This window comes from Rhamphochromis sp. 'chilingali', assembly GCF_963969265.1.
Source record: "Rhamphochromis sp. 'chilingali' genome assembly, chromosome: 1".
NCBI classification, from domain to species: domain Eukaryota; kingdom Metazoa; phylum Chordata; class Actinopteri; order Cichliformes; family Cichlidae; genus Rhamphochromis; species Rhamphochromis sp. 'chilingali'.
The window spans coordinates 15,034,080-15,054,878 of NC_137929.1; the positions used below are offsets into that span (position 1 = coordinate 15,034,080).

General features: G+C 41.7%; 1 protein-coding gene across 5 annotated transcripts in view; it reads right to left on the reverse strand.

Moving 5' to 3' along the window:
* Nucleotides 1-20,799, reverse strand: part of LOC308393881 (NACHT, LRR and PYD domains-containing protein 12-like) — a 93,416-nt gene that overhangs the window by 12,889 nt on the left and 59,728 nt on the right. For 2 of the 5 annotated variants that reach the window (XM_080877901.1, XM_080877900.1), the window contains exons 2-8: nucleotides 17,456-17,587; nucleotides 17,312-17,371; nucleotides 16,260-16,361; nucleotides 13,478-13,556; nucleotides 12,850-13,078; nucleotides 10,908-12,708; nucleotides 3,632-3,808 (exon numbers count right to left, since the gene is read on the reverse strand). In XM_080877901.1, coding sequence (XP_080734027.1) covers nucleotides 3,632-3,808; nucleotides 10,908-12,708; nucleotides 12,850-13,078; nucleotides 13,478-13,556; nucleotides 16,260-16,361; nucleotides 17,312-17,371; nucleotides 17,456-17,544 — 2,537 coding nt within the window. In that variant the 5' untranslated portion in view covers nucleotides 17,545-17,587. Of the gene's footprint in view, nucleotides 1-1,298; nucleotides 1,476-3,631; nucleotides 3,809-10,907; nucleotides 12,709-12,849; nucleotides 13,079-13,477; nucleotides 13,557-16,259; nucleotides 16,362-17,311; nucleotides 17,372-17,455; nucleotides 17,588-19,540; nucleotides 20,023-20,799 lie in introns of those variants that run through there. The other 3 variants (XM_080877904.1, XM_080877902.1, XM_080877903.1) reach the window with 3 other exon arrangements.

A 20,799-nucleotide genomic window follows, 5' to 3' on the forward strand; every position in this document is an offset into this window, starting at 1 on the left:
ACCAGCTGACATTACCCAGCATTAGAGGCGGCTGTAAAAAAATGGATTTTCCTATTTAAATGGTTTTAATTTGAATAAAGCGATGTTGATTCATTCAATCCTGAATCGATTTTTAATATAAATGTATTTTGCCAGAATCTCAGGTTAAAGCTCCCAAAAGTATTTCAACAACAAGCAAACAGATAAAACAGTAAATGAGAGCAGCTAAACACACAAAGATGGAAACACAGAGCGTGGATCGTTCACTCGACGGCACGTACACGGACACGCCGTCGGGGCTGAAAGTGGACAGCTCACAGATCCTGAAGCTGCAGGTTTCATCTGTCTCCAACCAAAACTGACTGAACCAGCAGCAGAAGAAGATCCAAACTACGCTTTACGTTTGATGAACATCGTCATGAATTCTCTCTGACTTTGACGTTTACTTCCTGCACAGCTCTCTCTCTCTCTCAGTGTACTTCAAGAACAGTTTACCTTCAAAAATCTGTTTCCTGCATTATTCACTGCTTATTACGCACCAGTCTGCTGTTGTGTTCACTGCTGTCGGCCTCCCAAAACAAAGCCTCATTTCTGCTGTTCAATACTGAAGAAATGTAAACCTTTTAAAATGATGACAGATTACAAACTCTCAGCTGTGTCTGTAATCAAACCTCTGTAACTTTGCTTCACTTCAGCAGCATCAGCTCATGTTCACATGTTGATTCATGGTTTGCTTCAGTTTTTGATGGACTGCAGAATATTTTGAAGGTTATCTGCTATAAAAAGCCAGAACAGGAAAATCTGCTTCATGTGTTTCTGTTTGATCCTCAGTGACTTTGACACAAAGGCCTCTGCTGTGATGATCACACCTCTGATCAAGTCTCACAGTGTCAGCTTTGTTTTTATACATATGGATATGTGCTGATAAATGATCAGAGTTATAATATTTCCCACTGTCTGCTGTGTGCCGTGACCTTTGACCTGCTAAAGACAGTCAGCTGTGGATTATTCATTGTTGTGTCTGATACTTAGAACTGTGAGGAAGAACACTACACAGTTAATCAGGGTCCCCTCTCTCTGAATCAGGAAAGGTGGGCAGGCCGCGTGTGGGCCGCGGGCCATACGTTGAGTCTCACTGTTTGAAATGTGAACATTGTTCTGCTGCAGTCAATGGACTAAACCAGAGAAGAAGAAAACAGACTTTACCATGAAGATCCTCAGTGTGGATCAGTATAATATCAGCCTGATGTCTGCAGTTTAGTGTCAGCACAACTTTCACATCATATTCATCTCAGCACAACTAAAACATGCTGACTGACCCCAGAGTTTCAAGTCCACATCCTGGACTCTCCAGGAAACCACACAGATGCTTCACTCCTGAATCCTGCAGGTTGTAGTTGTCGCTCAGGTCCAGCTGTCTCAGATGGGAGGGGTTGGACTTCAGTGCTGCTGCCAGATAATCACAGCTGATCTCTGACAAACCACAGTCCATCAATCTGTATAAAGAATGAAAGATGTAAGTTTATTAGACAAAGTGTGAGCTTGAAATCATTCAGTGTTTCATCATCTGTTCAGAGCTGAAGAAGGTTCAGAATGTAGAAGTTTAGAAAATGGAAACTCCAAACAGCTGAAGCCAACAGGAAGCAGCTTCAAACAAACACAACAAGAGAAAAAACTCTGAACGTTTCACATTAAAGTCGTACATTTCTCATAAAAACAGGACAAAGACTTGAAAAAGTCGTGTTTTTCCTTCCAGGAACCACAAGGCTTCACTTTTAAAGGTGAAGTGTGAAAGAAATGGACATATTTGAAGTCCAACACCTTTTTCCAGTCACATTATTAAAGCAGACAAACTACAAGCTCATTTTCATTCCAACAAGTCATCTTCTGACCTGGACTAACAACACTGGTCTCTATGTGCAGCTGGCTGTGAGACCAGTGCTCAGGGAGCGTCTACAAAGTGCAACACTGAAAGAACATCACACACTCATTTGCTTCCAGCACTTTCACACAAACATCTACTGTCATTATTGTCACCAAACTCTGTGGATCCTTTATTGCAAATTCAAATGGGATCAAATGGTCAGACAAAAGAGGGTTATGAGGAAATATGATGAAATGTTGTGTATTAGCAGCAAGTTATTGAATCATTTTCCTCAGAAACCAAACAAAATGATTGACAAACATGTTTTTACAAACTCAGTGTTGGACTTGGATCAGCAGGATAAGCTGATGTTTAAAGGCATTTGAGTCTCGCTGTATGAGAGTCCAGTTATTACTCAATATTTATGGATGATGTTCTTTCTGTGTTGCACTTTGTAGACACTCCCTGAGCCTCACAGCCAGCTGCACATGGACCAGCTGACATTACCCAGCATTAGAGGCGGCTGTAAAAAAATGGATTTTCCTATTTAAATGGTTTTAATTTGAATAAAGCGATGTTGATTCATTCAATCCTGAATCGATTTTTAATATAAATGTATTTTGCCAGAATCTCAGGTTAAAGCTCCCAAAAGTATTTCAACAACAAGCAAACAGATAAAACAGTAAATGAGAGCAGCTAAACACACAAAGATGGAAACACAGAGCGTGGATGGTTCACTCGACGGCACGTACACGGACACGCCGTCGGGGCTGAAAGTGGACAGCTCACAGATCCTGAAGCTGCAGGTTTCATCTGTCTCCAACCAAAACTGACTGAACCAGCAGCAGAAGAAGATCCAAACTACGCTTTACGTTTGATGAACATCGTCATGAATTCTCTCTGACTTTGACCTTTACTTCCTGCACAGCTCTCTCTCTCTCAGTGTACTTCAAGAACAGTTTACCTTCAAAAATCTGTTTCCTGCATTATTCACTGCTTATTACGCACCAGTCTGCTGTTGTGTTCACTGCTGTCGGCCTCCCAAAACAAAGCCTCATTTCTGCTGTTCAATACTGAAGAAATGTAAACCTTTTAAAATGATGACAGATTACAAACTCTCAGCTGTGTCTGTAATCAAACCTCTGTAACTTTGCTTCACTTCAGCAGCATCAGCTCATGTTCACATGTTGATTCATGGTTTGCTTCAGTTTTTGATGGACTGCAGAATATTTTGAAGGTTATCTGCTATAAAAAGCCAGAACAGGAAAATCTGCTTCATGTGTTTCTGTTTGATCCTCAGTGACTTTGACACAAAGGCCTCTGCTGTGATGATCACACCTCTGATCAAGTCTCACAGTGTCAGCTTTGTTTTTATACATATGGATATGTGCTGATAAATGATCAGAGTTATAATATTTCCCACTGCCTGCTGTGTGCCGTGACCTTTGATCTGCTAAAGACAGTCAGCTGTGGATTATTCATTGTTGTGTCTGATACTTAGAACTGTGAGGAAGAACACTACACAGTTAATCAGGGTCCCCTCTCTCTGAATCAGGGAAGGTGGGCAGGCCGCGTGTGGGCCGCGGGCCATACGTTGAGTCTCACTGTTTGAAATGTGAACATTGTTCTGCTGCAGTCAATGGACTAAACCAGAGAAGAAGAAAACAGACTTTACCATGAAGATCCTCAGTGTGGATCAGTATAATATCAGCCTGATGTCTGCAGTTTAGTGTCAGCACAACTTTCACATCATATTCATCTCAGCACAACTAAAACATGCTGACTGACCCCAGAGTTTCAAGTCCACATCCTGGACTCTCCAGGAAACCACACAGATGCTTCACTCCTGAATCCTGCAGCTTGTTGTTCAGGCTCAGGTCCAGCTGTCTCAGATGGGAGGGGTTGGACTTCAGTGCTGCTGCCAGATAATCACAGCTGATCTCTGACAAACCACAGTCCATCAATCTGTATAAAGAATGAAAGATGTAAGTTTATTAGACAAAGTGTGAGCTTGAAATCATTCAGTGTTTCATCATCTGTTCAGAGCTGAAGAAGGTTCAGAATGTAGAAGTTTAGAAAATGGAAACTCCAAACAGCTGAAGCCAACAGGAAGCAGCTTCAAACAAACACAACAAGAGAAAAAACTCTGAATGTTTCACATTAAAGTCGTACATTTCTCATAAAAACAGGACAAAGACTTGAAAAAGTCGTGTTTTTCCTTCCAGGAACCACAAGGCTTCACTTTTAAAGGTGAAGTGTGAAAGAAATGGACATATTTGAAGTCCAACACCTTTTTCCAGTCACATTATTAAAGCAGACAAACTACAAGCTCATTTTCATTCCAACAAGTCATCTTCTGACCTGGACTAACAACACTGGTCTCTATGTGCAGCTGGCTGTGAGACCAGTGCTCAGGGAGCGTCTACAAAGTGCAACACTGAAAGCACATCACACACTCATTTGCTTCCAGCACTTTCACACAAACATCTACTGTCATTATTGTCACCAAACTCTGTGGATCCTTTATTGCAAATTCAAATGGGATCAAATGGTCAGACAAAAGAGGGTTATGAGGAAATATGATGAAATGTTGTGTATTAGCAGCAAGTTATTGAATCATTTTCCTCAGAAACCAAACAAAATGATTGACAAACATGTTTTTACAAACTCAGTGTTGGACTTGGATCAGCAGGATAAGCTGATGTTTAAAGGCATTTGAGTCTCGCTGTATGAGAGTCCAGTTATTACTCAATATTTATGGATGATGTTCTTTCTGTGTTGCACTTTGTAGACGCTCCCTGAGCCTCACAGCCAGCTGCACATGGACCAGCTGACATTACCCAGCATTAGAGGCGGCTGTAAAAAAATGGATTTTCCTATTTAAATGGTTTTAATTTGAATAAAGCGATGTTGATTCATTCAATCCTGAATCGATTTTTAATATAAATGTATTTTGCCAGAATCTCAGGTTAAAGCTCCCAAAAGTATTTCAACAACAAGCAAACAGATAAAACAGTAAATGAGAGCAGCTAAACACACAAAGATGGAAACACAGAGCGTGGATCGTTCACTCGACGGCACGTACACGGACACGCCGTCGGGGCTGAAAGTGGACAGCTCACAGATCCTGAAGCTGCAGGTTTCATCTGTCTCCAACCAAAACTGACTGAACCAGCAGCAGAAGAAGATCCAAACTACGCTTTACGTTTGATGAACATCGTCATGAATTCTCTCTGACTTTGACGTTTACTTCCTGCACAGCTCTCTCTCTCTCTCAGTGTACTTCAAGAACAGTTTACCTTCAAAAATCTGTTTCCTGCATTATTCACTGCTTATTACGCACCAGTCTGCTGTTGTGTTCACTGCTGTCGGCCTCCCAAAACAAAGCCTCATTTCTGCTGTTCAATACTGAAGAAATGTAAACCTTTTAAAATGATGACAGATTACAAACTCTCAGCTGTGTCTGTAATCAAACCTCTGTAACTTTGCTTCACTTCAGCAGCATCAGCTCATGTTCACATGTTGATTCATGGTTTGCTTCAGTTTTTGATGGACTGCAGAATATTTTGAAGGTTATCTGCTATAAAAAGCCAGAACAGGAAAATCTGCTTCATGTGTTTCTGTTTGATCCTCAGTGACTTTGACACAAAGGCCTCTGCTGTGATGATCACACCTCTGATCAAGTCTCACAGTGTCAGCTTTGTTTTTATACATATGGATATGTGCTGATAAATGATCAGAATTATAATATTTCCCACTGTCTGCTGTGTGCCGTGACCTTTGACCTGCTAAAGACAGTCAGCTGTGGATTATTCATTGTTGTGTCTGATACTTAGAACTGTGAGGAAGAACACTACACAGTTAATCAGGGTCCCCTCTCTCTGAATCAGGAAAGGTGGGCAGGCCGCGTGTGGGCCGCGGGCCATACGTTGAGTCTCACTGTTTGAAATGTGAACATTGTTCTGCTGCAGTCAATGGACTAAACCAGAGAAGAAGAAAACAGACTTTACCATGAAGATCCTCAGTGTGGATCAGTATAATATCAGCCTGATGTCTGCAGTTTAGTGTCAGCACAACTTTCACATCATATTCATCTCAGCACAACTAAAACATGCTGACTGACCCCAGAGTTTCAAGTCCACATCCTGGACTCTCCAGGAAACCACACAGATGCTTCACTCCTGAATCCTGCAGGTTGTAGTTGTCGCTCAGGTCCAGCTGTCTCAGATGGGAGGGGTTGGACTTCAGTGCTGCTGCCAGATAATCACAGCTGATCTCTGACAAACCACAGCTCTCCAATCTGTATAAAGAATGAAAGATGTAAGTTTATTAGACAAAGTGTGAGCTTGAAATCATTCAGTGTTTCATCATCTGTTCAGAGCTGAAGAAGGTTCAGAATGTAGAAGTTTAGAAAATGGAAACTCCAAACAGCTGAAGCCAACAGGAAGCAGCTTCAAACAAACACAACAAGAGAAAAAACTCTGAACGTTTCACATTAAAGTCGTACATTTCTCATAAAAACAGGACAAAGACTTGAAAAAGTCGTGTTTTTCCTTCCAGGAACCACAAGGCTTCACTTTTAAAGGTGAAGTGTGAAAGAAATGGACATATTTGAAGTCCAACACCTTTTTCCAGTCACATTATTAAAGCAGACAAACTACAAGCTCATTTTCATTCCAACACGTCATCTTCTGACCTGGACTAACAACACTGGTCTCTATGTGCAGCTGGCTGTGAGACCAGTGCTCAGGGAGCGTCTACAAAGTGCAACACTGAAAGAACATCACACACTCATTTGCTTCCAGCACTTTCACACAAACATCTACTGTCATTATTGTCACCAAACTCTGTGGATCCTTTATTGCAAATTCAAATGGGATCAAATGGTCAGACAAAAGAGGGTTATGAGGAAATATGATGAAATGTTGTGTATTAGCAGCAAGTTATTGAATCATTTTCCTCAGAAACCAAACAAAATGATTGGCAAACATGTTTTTACAAACTCAGTGTTGGACTTGGATCAGCAGGATAAGCTGATGTTTAAAGGCATTTGAGTCTCGCTGTATGAGAGTCCAGTTATTACTCAATATTTATGGATGATGTTCTTTCTGTGTTGCACTTTGTAGACGCTCCCTGAGCCTCACAGCCAGCTGCACATGGACCAGCTGACATTACCCAGCATTAGAGGCGGCTGTAAAAAAATGGATTTTCCTATTTAAATGGTTTTAATTTGAATAAAGCGATGTTGATTCATTCAATCCTGAATCGATTTTTAATATAAATGTATTTTGCCAGAATCTCAGGTTAAAGCTCCCAAAAGTATTTCAACAACAAGCAAACAGATAAAACAGTAAATGAGAGCAGCTAAACACACAAAGATGGAAACACAGAGCGTGGATCGTTCACTCGACGGCACGTACACGGACACGCCGTCGGGGCTGAAAGTGGACAGCTCACAGATCCTGAAGCTGCAGGTTTCATCTGTCTCCAACCAAAACTGACTGAACCAGCAGCAGAAGAAGATCCAAACTACGCTTTACGTTTGATGAACATCGTCATGAATTCTCTCTGACTTTGACCTTTACTTCCTGCACAGCTCTCTCTCTCTCTCTCAGTGTACTTCAAGAACAGTTTACCTTCAAAAATCTGTTTCCTGCATTATTCACTGCTTATTACGCACCAGTCTGCTGTTGTGTTCACTGCTGTCGGCCTCCCAAAACAAAGCCTCATTTCTGCTGTTCAATACTGAAGAAATGTAAACCTTTTAAAATGATGACAGATTACAAACTCTCAGCTGTGTCTGTAATCAAACCTCTGTAACTTTGCTTCACTTCAGCAGCATCAGCTCATGTTCACATGTTGATTCATGGTTTGCTTCAGTTTTTGATGGACTGCAGAATATTTTGAAGGTTATCTGCTATAAAAAGCCAGAACAGGAAAATCTGCTTCATGTGTTTCTGTTTGATCCTCAGTGACTTTGACACAAAGGCCTCTGCTGTGATGATCACACCTCTGATCAAGTCTCACAGTGTCAGCTTTGTTTTTATACATATGGATATGTGCTGATAAATGATCAGAGTTATAATATTTCCCACTGTCTGCTGTGTGCCGTGACCTTTGACCTGCTAAAGACAGTCAGCTGTGGATTATTCATTGTTGTGTCTGATACTTAGAACTGTGAGGAAGAACACTACACAGTTAATCAGGGTCCCCTCTCTCTGAATCAGGGAAGGTGGGCAGGCCGCGTGTGGGCCGCGGGCCATACGTTGAGTATCACTGTTTGAAATGTGAACATTGTTCTGCTGCAGTCAATGGACTAAACCAGAGAAGAAGAAAACAGACTTTACCATGAAGATCCTCAGTGTGGATCAGTATAATATCAGCCTGATGTCTGCAGTTTAGTGTCAGCACAACTTTCACATCATATTCATCTCAGCACAACTAAAACATGCTGACTGACCCCAGAGTTTCAAGTCCACATCCTGGACTCTCCAGGAAACCACACAGATGCTTCACTCCTGAATCCTGCAGCTTGTAGTTGGAGCTCAGCTCCAGCTGTCTCAGATGGGAGGGGTTGGACTTCAGTGCTGCTGCCAGATAATCACAGCTGATCTCTGACAAACCACAGCTCCACAATCTGTATAAAGAATGAAAGATGTAAGTTTATTAGACAAAGTGTGAGCTTGAAATCATTCAGTGTTTCATCATCTGTTCAGAGCTGAAGAAGGTTCAGAATGTAGAAGTTTAGAAAATGGAAACTCCAAACAGCTGAAGCTAACAGGAAGCAGCTTCAAACAAACACAACAAGAGAAAAAACTCTGAATGTTTCACATTAAAGTCGTACATTTCTCATAAAAACAGGACAAAGACTTGAAAAAGTCGTGTTTTTCCTTCCAGGAACCACAAGGCTTCACTTTTAAAGGTGAAGTGTGAAAGAAATGGACATATTTGAAGTCCAACACCTTTTTCCAGTCACATTATTAAAGCAGACAAACTACAAGCTCATTTTCATTCCAACAAGTCATCTTCTGACCTGGACTAACAACACTGGTCTCTATGTGCAGCTGGCTGTGAGACCAGTGCTCAGGGAGCGTCTACAAAGTGCAACACTGAAAGAACATCACACACTAATTTGCTTCCATCATCCAACCTGAAGAGGAAACAGAGACGCCTCCCCTTCAAAATAAAAGCTGCTCCTTTTGGACACAGTATCAAAGAAAGTCTACAGTATAACATAGAAAAGACAGAAAAAAGTTTTGGTTGTTTTTAAATTGTGCAGAAGTGAAACTACACTAAGCTCAATTATGTGACAGACATTTCATCCCATGTCAGTTTGGCCTCATCCTGGGCCGGATTATCCAGCACACACTCTGACCACAGGCCCAGGGGCCACGCACAGCTGGGCTCCATCCAAGAGACAGGAAACAAACCAACACAATAATAAAAAGCACCATGTGATCTTCTTACATCTTCAAGACAAACATAGTAAAAACATGAGCATATTTGTTTCCTGATAAAATGATGTGACAGGTAGAACAGAGTAAAGTGGTGGTGTTACAGCCTTTCTCCCCTCTGCTGCCGAGGCTGTTAGTCTCTCCCAAACTCAGCTACAGGACTTCCAAATGAATGAAAGCAGCAGAAGTGGCTTTACAAATGAAAGAGGAAGAGGAGAAGAAGAGGAGAGGGAGGCCACCCTGACCATCACTCCAGCTGAAAACATCACACTTCCATTAAAGTTGGTGAGGAAATGTTGAGCAGGATGAGCTGCTGGCTAATCTGGAGGCTGTAGCAGCAGCTCACAGTCACAGTGGATTTCCACTCATGAAAAAGCTCTGGCTGCTTCATTTCTCATCTCATATCAGAGACTTTAATGCTTCACTGAAGCTGTACTGTGATGCTTCCATATCCCAGTGAGGCCTCCATAATGATTTCAGCTGTTCTGTACACACACTGTGTGCCCTGTATGGCTCAAAGTCTCTGCAGCCTGTTTTTATCTGCTATCATCAGATCTTCATCATCCTCATTCACATCCCTCACACACTCTACAGCCTCATCAGCACTGACTTCATCTTCACTGACTGATGGAGCACAACATGAACCTGTGGAGGCTGAAACACTGTCCTGTCAAACATCTCCCCGTCACCACTCCACTTCTGTCAGCCTTTAAATGAACCCTGCTCAAGTCTGTCACTTCTGTTTGGAGCCAAAAGAGGTTAAAGATTGTGCCACTACATTCTTGTCTAGAAAATATTAAAGTGTATTTGGTGACACACAAAAAAGGGTAAAAGTATAGTTTGGGTCCACACATGTCCAAACCCTGGTGTGTAGGCCTACTTAGTATTGAGAAAAGCCCACTAAAAGAACGCCCACCAGACCAAAGCAATGGTTTTGACTTGATCAGCATTAACCCCGCCCCCTGACTTTGATGGGTGAAGCTGACAAATAAAATGTATTTATGAACAGCGATGCAGGGCCAGGAGTAGCAACGTGAATTAAATAAATACATCATTAAATAATTCATTAAATGTGTCAGTAAAATAATTAAAATAGAAAACAAACCAATAATTGATTAAATATGTAATTAACTAATTAGAATTGTACATAAATAAATAATGAATTATTTTAAATGAAATTAACCGATAATTCATTATCAATATATTTTTTTAATTAATTACTGAAATAAATAATTCATTAGTGATGTATTTATTTAATAAACCATAAAATTATTGCTACTTTACTCAAAATAAATTTAAGACATCAATATTAAAGGTTAAATTATGATAATGAATACATGCAACTATAACTGATGACATAAGAATTTGGATTTTTAAGCTAAAGCGAAGGTGCTGACTCACTTGGCATGTTACTCTCAAATCCTCCCTAATAACAATAACATAATTACACTTTAGCCACAAGAGGGCAGCAGCATTAATACAAGTCACGTGTATATAAAGGTACAGTGATTATATTACAGTGATTTTGACAAAAACAAAACAGAGGTTCATGGCAGTGTGTTTTCCATAACATACCAACCAAATTAAATAATAAAAACTTCATAACTTACAGAACTTTTTTAGAGGCTTTGACCACTGGCAGCAGCCTCAGAAGAGCCTTCTCTGAAGCAGAGTATTTCTTCAGGTCAAAAACATCCAGATCTTTTTCTGATGACAGTAAGATGAAGACCAGAGCTGACCACTGAGCAGGAGACAGTTTATCTGTGGAGAGACGTCCTGAACTCAGGGACTGTTGGATCTCCTCCACTAGAGAACGATCATTCAGTTCATTCAGACAGTGAAACAGATTGATGCTTTTCTCTGCAGACAGATTCTCACTGAGCTTCTCCTTGATGTACTGAACTGCTTCCTGATTGGTCTGTGAGCTACTTCCTGTCTGTGTCAGCAGACCTCGTAGGAGAGTCTGATTGGTCTGCATTGAAAGACCCAGGAGGAAGCGGAGGAACAAGTCCAGGTGTCCATTTGGACTCTGTAAGGCCTTGTTCACAGCACTCTGGTGGAGAGATTGGAGTTTTGGTTTATCAAATAGTTTAGACCACATGGACGTTGTTTGTTGTTCTTCCAGCAGATTGAGTCCAGAGTTGATGAAGGTCAGGTGGACATGAAGAGCAGCCAGAAACTCCTGAACACTGAGATGAACAAAGCAGAACACCTTGTTCTGGTACAGTTGTTTCTCCTCTTTAAAGATCTGTGTGAACACTCCTGAGTACACTGAGGCTGCTCTGATATCGATGCCACACTCTGTCAGGTCTGGTTCATAGAAGATCAGGTTTCCTTTCTGCAGCTGATCAAAAGCCAGTTTTCCCAGAGACTCAATTATCTTCCTGCTCTCTGGACTCCAGTGTGGATCTGTCTCAGCTCCTCCATCATATTTGATACTCTTGACTTTGGCCTGAACCACCAGGAAGTGGATGTACATCTCAGTCAGGGTGTTGGGCAGCTCTGCTCCCTCTCTGGTTTCCAGCACATCCTCCAGAACTGTAGCAGTGATCCAGCAGAAGACTGGGATGTGACACATGATGTGGAGGCTTCGAGCTTTCTTGATGTGGGAGATGATCCTGCTGGCCTGCTCCTCATCTCTGAATCTCTTCCTGAAGTACTCCTCCTTCTGTGGGTCAGTGAACCCTCTGACCTCTGTCACCATGTCGACACACTGAGGAGGGATCTGATTGGCTGCTGCAGGTCGTGTTGTTATCCAAAGGCGAGCAGAAGGGAGCAGGTTCCCTCTGATGAGGTTTGTCAGCAGCTCATCCAATGAGGTGGACTTTCTTGTTTCAGTCAGGATTTTAGTTTTGTTGAAGTCCAAATTAAGTCGACACTCATCCAGACCATCAAGTATGAACACAACCTGGAAGTCTTCAAGCCTGCAGATTCCTGATTCGTTAGTTTGATTAAAGAAGTGATGAACAAGTTCCACCAAGCTGAACTTTTCCTCTTTCAGCACATTCAGCTCTCTGAAAGTGAATGGAAATATGAACTGGATGTCCTGGTTGGCTTTGTCTTCAGCCCAGTCCAGGCTGTATTTCTGTGTTAAGACTGTTTTCCCAATGCCAGCCACTCCCTTTGTCAGCACTGTTCTGATTGGTTCGTCTCTTCCAGGTGAGGCTTTAAAGATGTCTTCTTGTCTGATTGTTGTTTCTGGTCTGTCTGGTTTCCTGGATGCTGTTTCAATCTGTCTGACCTCATGTTCATCATTGACCTCTGCAGTCCCTCCCTCTGTGATGTAGAGCTCTGTGTAGATCTGATTCAGGAGGGTTGGGCTTCCTGCTTTAGCGATGCCCTCAAACACACACTGGAACTTCTTCTTCAGTTGGGCTTTAAGTTCACGTTTACGGAGTGAAGCAAATATTTCTGAAGGTAAGAAATTCAGAAACAAATATTATATAAGAAATATCATAGCCTTTCAGTACCCTGAAAGGATGAATGTCTATTGGTCCATTTCTTGAGCTATTAGGAAAGATCAATATTCAGTCTTTAGAGAAATTCTCTTACTGCTCTGCAGATGGTCAGCCATCTCATGCTGCTTAAGTCTCCTCAAGAAGTGGAGTGTGATCTTCAGAAATGCTTCTCTGCAGCTCTTTCTTTCATCTTCATCCTCACCTTCAAACATCTCCTCATCCTCCATCTGGCTCTTTAAAGTTTCTGGGTGATCTGGACTCAGAAGCTTCTGGATCTTCTTCAGCTCGTTCTTCACAAACATGGTGATGTTGTCCTCCAGCCGCTGGAAAAGAAGACTATATGAATTACCCAGTGGTAAATGGACTGGTTCTTATATAGCTCTCTTTGATACTCTGTGCACACAAAGCATTTATACAACATGCCTCATTCAACCAAGCACATTGTTCTATGCTTAAATACTTTCTTTCACACTCTGATGGATGCATCAGAGGGCAGCTTGGGTTTAGTACGTTACCCAGTACATTTGCCAGCCAGGGTTTGATTCACAAACCTTCTGACTAGTAGCTGACCTGCTCCCCTCCTGAGCTACAGTCACCCCAATCTGACTGAAATCATGGAGCCCAAACTCTGACTTATGTTGGACACACTGACAATCCTCTGGTCCACAAAGTGCAGCATAGAGGTGACTGAAAAGAACAAATGTAAACGTAGTACTACAAACCATAACCACAGAGTCCAGGTGTGTTTGATGCTGCTGTGCAGACTGACCAGTGGAAACCTCTGCTCTCTGCTGGTCCACTCTGTGGAGGAGTAATGTATAATTAGCTCATGTTATGTCTGTCCACACACAGACACAAGCTAAAGGTCCATGAAGTGATGTTTGGATGGGTTCAGTCAATCAGATGACTGTCATGGTGAAGCTTTGCTAGTCCTGCTGATCCCACTGAGAATTAACAACTCAGTTTCCAGATGTCTGTAGTTTTCTGCTCAGTTTCTTTAGTCCCAACAGCTCTTACCATCTCCTGCATAAAGCTTTCCCTCCATGCTCAGATGCCCTGGAACAAGGTGCTCTCTTTATATCAGTGACTGGTTTAAAGGGACAACTTGCAGTGCTCGCCAAACTTTGTGTCAGCAAAAGTAGTTCTAATGTTTCTTACATTTATTACATTTTTTTACATTTTTACACACACAAATCAATGAACGCAAAAACATAAACTTTTCAGATATTTTGTTTTACAATGTTACAAAACTCAGTTCACAACTACACAGTCAGATTTACAAGTACAAAATATTTATGACCACAGTTTGAGCCGATGTATGTCCCGAGTCTGTGGACTCAGTAGTTTTGTTTTGATTGTTATTGTCTTTTGTTACAATTTCATTCTGATTAAGATTTTCTAGTTCTGAGGTTTTGGTTTCTGTGTTCCCTCTGTACTGTGTTAGTATTGTGTCTCTGTTCACTTCCTGTTTTATTTTGACAGTGCCATGTCCTACGTTAGTGTGTCTACTTTTGCTTCAATAATTGATCAATGATCAATACTTTTTTCAGTAGAGGTTATCTTAGCTTCTGCACAGGCCATCTCCACTGCACTTCACCGTTTCAATAAAGCTCACTCACTTCACAGCAGTGTCTGCATCTTGGGTCCTTTATTAAATTCAACATGGCTCGCCCCGCTAGCCGTGACATAAGATGTGAAAACAATATCCAAAAAACACGAGAGACAAACAGGAAATAGTTTTAAGGTGCAGGGCCAACAAACTGAGTCTAGCCATGAACTCAGAGTTGATTGAATTAGCATTTTGAATTGGCTGATCTGAGTTACTTCAATCAAATCTATGTTCACTTTGAGTTAAGATTATACGTGATTGATGTAAAAGAAAAAAGCCATCATCAGCAACTGATTCTGATTTAGCAGGTTTTCAAATCTAAACGGTACCCATCCCTAGCTGGCTGTAGTTAAACCTTTACTTAAAAAGCATCCCTAGACCCAGCTGTCTTAGCTAATTATAGGCCAATCTCCAACCTGACAATCCTTGAAAGAGTAGTTGGGGGGAGACAATCAGAGGGGCAGTGTGATGATCTTAGGTTACAAACTACCGCAGTCAAGTCATTAAGGGAAACAGGATCAAACTGCTCTAAGACAGCTGAGCACACAGGAGAAAGACTCGGATCTGAGGCAGCAGTCGGCGAGACAAGAGCCCTAATAGACAGAAGCTTGTTGTTAAAAAATGCTAAAAAATCATCACAAATACTTGGTGAAGAAATGACTCCGACATTGTCACGTGAACGAAGAAAACGATTGAGGACATTAAAAAGTACCTGAGGCCTGTGACTGTTTACTGACACTAAGTTTAAGACAAACTGTGTCTGCAGGTTTTACAGCTTCTTGGTGAGCAGAAAGACAGAAAGTCCTTAAAATCTGTAGAGAAACATACAATCTGTCCTTTTTCCATCTCCTTTTGGCGCGTCTACAGTCACGTCTAAGGGAGCGCGTATGTTCATTCAGCTTGAACATTTTGTGCTACAAAATGTCTGCAACAAGACCAACTCACATCTTCACAACACCAAGAATTTTTCCCCTTTTCTTTGGAGAAACTCAGAAGCCAATAGGATTGTAGCTCAAACTTGCCCACAGTCCTGCTTCATCACTGCTCACTCCTACCTGCGTTGGTGCTGAGTGGACAGTCATAGCCTGCTGCTAGCATGAATGCTAAATGTACTGCTGTGGATGATCAGCAGAACAAGATGTTGTCAGTTTGACTGTTTGCTGTATTTAAAGTGTTTTTCTCAGTTCGTCTGTATTCAAAGTGCATTCGGGGCTTTAGCTGACAGCTCTTTGTGCTAACAAACTAAACTCTCTTAGTTTAAGCCAACAGACTTTACCAAACACAAAGCCTGCTGCTGCCTCCATGGGTTAGCTTGTGTGACTGGTGCTTACACCAATGAAATCTAAATCACACTAATGTGTCCTCCAAGGTGTTTGGTGGGAGCACTGAGTGAAACATAAGAGCTCTGGTAAAATAACAAACAGGGCTGTGAGAGCAACTGAAGTGATAAAAATACTGTTTAAAGATAAAAAACACTTTGATGTTCTCTCGTCACCTAACAAAGTCCAAACCCTGTGAACTATTTTAGCTTTAATAACTGTGGATTCAGGTATCCTGAACCCATCTTTGGACATTTGTAATGAAATATTTTAAAACTCCATCAGAGACTCCTGATGTGGCTGTTTGGAGAAGGAAAAGAGGGACAAAGTGGAGCGTCGAGCTGAGGCTTCATTCACTGCAAACCTACAGTTATGTTTCCTTATTTCTGCTGTTTGCATGTTCACAGCTGAAATAAAGCTGCCTCTTTGACTTCATCCTGTTGTGTTTGGGGCCAGTCCTGCCTGCCACACAGCGCTACAGGACAAAGTCTAATATTTTTATCTTTTTAATGAATTTTTGGTCATATTTATCCAGGAAAACACAAACATGTAAAGGAGTCATCACAGTTCTCTGACCTCGTTGGTCCAGGTTCAGCACTGAAGTTTGGAGGGTAAACTTTGGACCCATCACTCCTCACAGACGGACAGCTGGATCCTGCAGACTGTGACCTCTGACCTCTGCAGACACAAACATGTTTTATTCAATGATCAATTCTCTGATAAAGTGATTGAAGCAGCTGTGATCACACAGACTGCAGATAATGCAGCTGTTTCCTGTCAGTAACAGTCCTCTTAGATTAGAGTTCAGCTTTTTACAGGAAAACAAATGTCCCTGAATGCAACAGTGAGACACAGTCTGCCTGTGTGGCTGTGATAGCTGCCGTTAGGAGCGCTCATGTGTTTGCAGTTAGACGAGGAGATGTTACCATCATGGACACATTAACAAATCCTGCAGCATCACGTGGCACAAACACTTGGTGTTCCTGTCATCTGCAAGCAACAGGAAGTTCATTAATAAAGGCGGGATGGAGACGTGACTGTGATGGTTCTCCTTCATCCAGCTGTTACACACATCTGGGCTCACAGGACGAGCCTTTGTCTAATACAGCAGCTGCTCTCTGAACACTTTTCTGAAGAGGAGCTGCACAAACCTTTGTTTGCTTTCTAGAGCAGCGTATCAAAGTCAAACTACCCACTGCTAGCAGCTGTTTCTATCATAGTTTAGGATCCAGATGTGTGAGGTCTAGATTTACACCTCTGATTAAAATACATAGTTAAAAACAGCCAATTGAGTCCAAATGTGTCTTAAACCAGATAAACTGACAGTTACAGCTGAGCCTGTGTGTCCTTGGAGACACTGCTCTGCTACAGAGATGCATTTTAGAAACCAGGAAACATCAAAATCATTTAAATCAGAGAGTTCATGTTACCTGGTCGAGGCGCCTGTGTCCGGCAGCCTCGCCTCTGTCAGTGCGCCCCAGGGCAGCTGTGGCTACAATGTAGCTTGCTATCGCCAGTGTGTGAATGTGTGTGTGAATGGGTGAATGACTGAATGTAGTGTGAAGCGCTTTGGGGTCCTATGGACTAGAAAAGCGCTATACAAATGCAGGCCATTACTAACAGCTCACCTCTCTTTAGACCAGTCACTCTTACAGGACACAGAGCTGGGTGGAGGTCCAGGCTGGTTCCTGTGAATAATGATGGAGTAGTGATGTGAGTGCTGAGCTGTGACATGGAGAAGAGTCATGGACAGTTAGAGATGGTCATCTCACCTCTGAGCTTTGGTCTGGCTCTCATGTTCCCCACACAGAGTGCTTTTAGAGGGAGGGACTCCCTCCTCTCTGTCCTCACACTGATCCATGCTGCTCAATTCACATCAGCTCACACACACTTTCTACCTTCACCTGCAGAGGAAACACAAATCAGCCCAGCGACACACTGACTGACCCACTCAGCACCCACTGATTAATTCAGACACGTTTTAATCCCCAAAAGTTGATTCTGTTCATCTGGATGTTTTCAGTGGGAGAAATGTTTCATGACTCATCCAGGTGACTCCTTCAGTCTCAGCTGACTGCAGGTTTCCAACCTTATAAACAGGACATTTGCACAATGGCTGGGAGGTCATGGCCATTGATCAACAACCACTGATCAATGGCCATGAGTCCCATTCACAGAGAGTTGGGGAATGTCTGCAATCACAGCATTACTAACCTAACCCTTACCTGGATGATTGAGCATCCAGACACTTTTTAATATTTTACTAATTTACTAATTTAATTTAATTTAATTTAATTAATTTAACTAATTTAATAATTTACTAATTTCTGAAGCTTTTTACCAACTTTGTTCAAATTGGTCTGCTGTCATTTTATTGTTGACAAAAAGAGATTTTGAGTTTGAGTGTTGACGTTTTCATGTGGGACTGTTGCTGCAACACCAGGATGTTACTACAGAATACACTTTATATTGTGAGCACTTGGATGTTAGTCCAGTGGTCCTAAACTGACACACCTGCACCTGGATTCATTCTGACCAGATTTTAACCCAACAGTGTTTCATACTTAATACATCAGACACAAACTCTGCAGCTGTCATTGTGTGCAGTGTGTGTGCAGTGTGTGTGCACACAGTGCAGTGTGTGTGCAGTGTGTGTGCAGTGTGTGTGCAGTGTGTGTGCACACAGTGCAGTGTGTGTGCAGTGTGTGTGCAGTGTGTGTGCACACAGTGCAGTGTGTGTGCAGTGTGTGTGCAGTGTGTGTGCAGTGTGTGTGCAGTGTGTGTGCAGCGGGACACCGTGTCCTATGAGTGTTATACTACAATAAACAGAGCCTGACCGCGGGCATAAAGAGGGCAAAAACCCACTTATGCTCTAAAGATGAAGTTCTGTTTCTCTTCAAATGAGCCTCAGAGCATGTGGAGGGTCATTGAACGCATCACAGATTACCTCAAGAACAACAGGCTGAAGAACATAAAACAAATGCAGAGTTTCTGTCTGACGGTTTGAACATGAAACAGGAATTATTGAGCAAAAACGGCCAGTTTACAAACTCTGTGGAATTTATGAACTAACATCAGCGCATTCACCTACAATACACGAATGAATATCACCAGTTAAACTGAAAAAGGAAAAAAACCTGCATACAAATACGACAGCAGACTATAGCGAACGAGCAGAGAAATGCATTTTATAGATGAAGTGTTGGCAGCGACTTCTGAAAAGCAACTCTTTCGTAATTTCGACTTATTAACTTGGAATTTTGAGAAAACTAACTGTCAATCAGTAATTTACGTGAATGACGTAATTTCCTTGTTACCCGGAAGCTGAAGCCCTCAGCTACAAATGCTACAGCTAAGACACCAGAATAACAGCCAGTCATAAATGCACAAGTCGCTGATTATTGTCTGTGTGGTTTCACAAATGATGAAATCCTTCTGTTATTAGCTGAATCACATGGCGTTAATATCAGCTAACGTACTCTCGAAAGCGCCGGTTTGTTGCGATGCGGGTTTGAGTGCGCATTGTAGCTGGATTACTGATTGGCAGAACTAACTCAAAATTTCGAGCTACTTTTCTCAAAATTTCGAGTTAATAAGTCGAAATTTCGAGAATGGATCCTTTTTTTGTGGCGGAAACGGGCTTCCGTAACAGACTGATGGAGGCAGAAGCTGCCTACAGTCATCAGTCAGTGGATCCACAGTAACATCGACTCTGAGTTCAGCTGCTGATAATCAACTAACTGTTTCTGTCTCGTTCCCAGACTCTGATCTCACATAAAACGAAGCAGATTTATGCTGAAACTAAGCTGCACACAGCTGATGTCAGCCAGGAAAACAGTACAGACTGCTAACGTTACCTTAACTTCGAGACGATCAACTGCGCCACAACATTCACGAAAGCGAAAGTAAAAGCGACGGAAGGAAACGCCCAGAGAGGCGTTTGAGGGACGGTCAGAGTCAGGAACCTCAGAAACGCATCAGGCTGGAGTTTAATTCTGTTTTCATCTTTAGAAACATCTGGAAATAGTTATAAAAATGCTGCGTAATAAAGAAAAATAGTGTAGATTAGTTTGAGTTGTGTTTAGCTGAGCTGTGTCTTTAATCTGAAGTTCATTTTGTGGAGGAGCAGCAAGACTTTCAGTGTTACTCTCAGAGAAAGCCTCCCAAATGTCTGTTGTCTTAATAGTGGAATTATCTGGAAAATGAACCAGTTCTTATGAGCTGCTTTTCTGTATGAGCAGTCAAAGCATTTTATACAGCGTGCTTCATTCACACAAGCACTTCTTTTTCTAACAATGACACTATGATGGATGCATCGGAGAGCAAGTCGGGGTTCCATATCTCGCCCAAGGATACCGTGGCGTGCAGACTGGAGCAGCCAGGGATCAAACCTCCAACCTTCCAGTTAGTAATTCTACCTGCTGAGCTACAGTCTGTACTTCCTGAACAACACACACTCCTTTTGTTTCTTTATTTCCAGTAGCAACCAGGACCATAATGAACCCTGACTCCCACAGACACTCAGGAGCCACCTGCCCAGTAAGTCACCCGCTAACTGCAACTATCAGAGCCCTGACCTTCTGCAGAGACGAGTCACACTGAACACAGCAAGTGTCCCTGCTCTCAGATACAAAACCTGCCTTTAAAAGTTCAGAATAATGAAATCAGCAGTTCTGATTCTAGAATTTGTAGTCTCACACACTTTTGTTGTTTTGGTTCACATCGGTTGATATTCTGCTGCAAACAACTAATGAGAACATTTTATAAACCTTTGAGTGTCCATCAGGATCCTGTAGAAACAGCTTCCATCTCAAATACTAAACATCATTATTTACATTCTGTTTACTTATTTTTAAAGTCACTCTAGCACAGATTTCTTTAGCCGAATGTCTTTCTGTGTCTTCCATACAAACATTAAACATGAAACAATCTAAATAGTAATACACAACAACCACTGCAGAAATAAATAAAAGAAAACCAAACACAATCCAGACATGAATACACAAATATATTTAAATCTATGTATTTATACATTTTAATATGATGTAAAAGAACACAAATACAAAACCTATCAAACTACCAATATATAAAAAAACAAGATCAGAATCAGAATCAA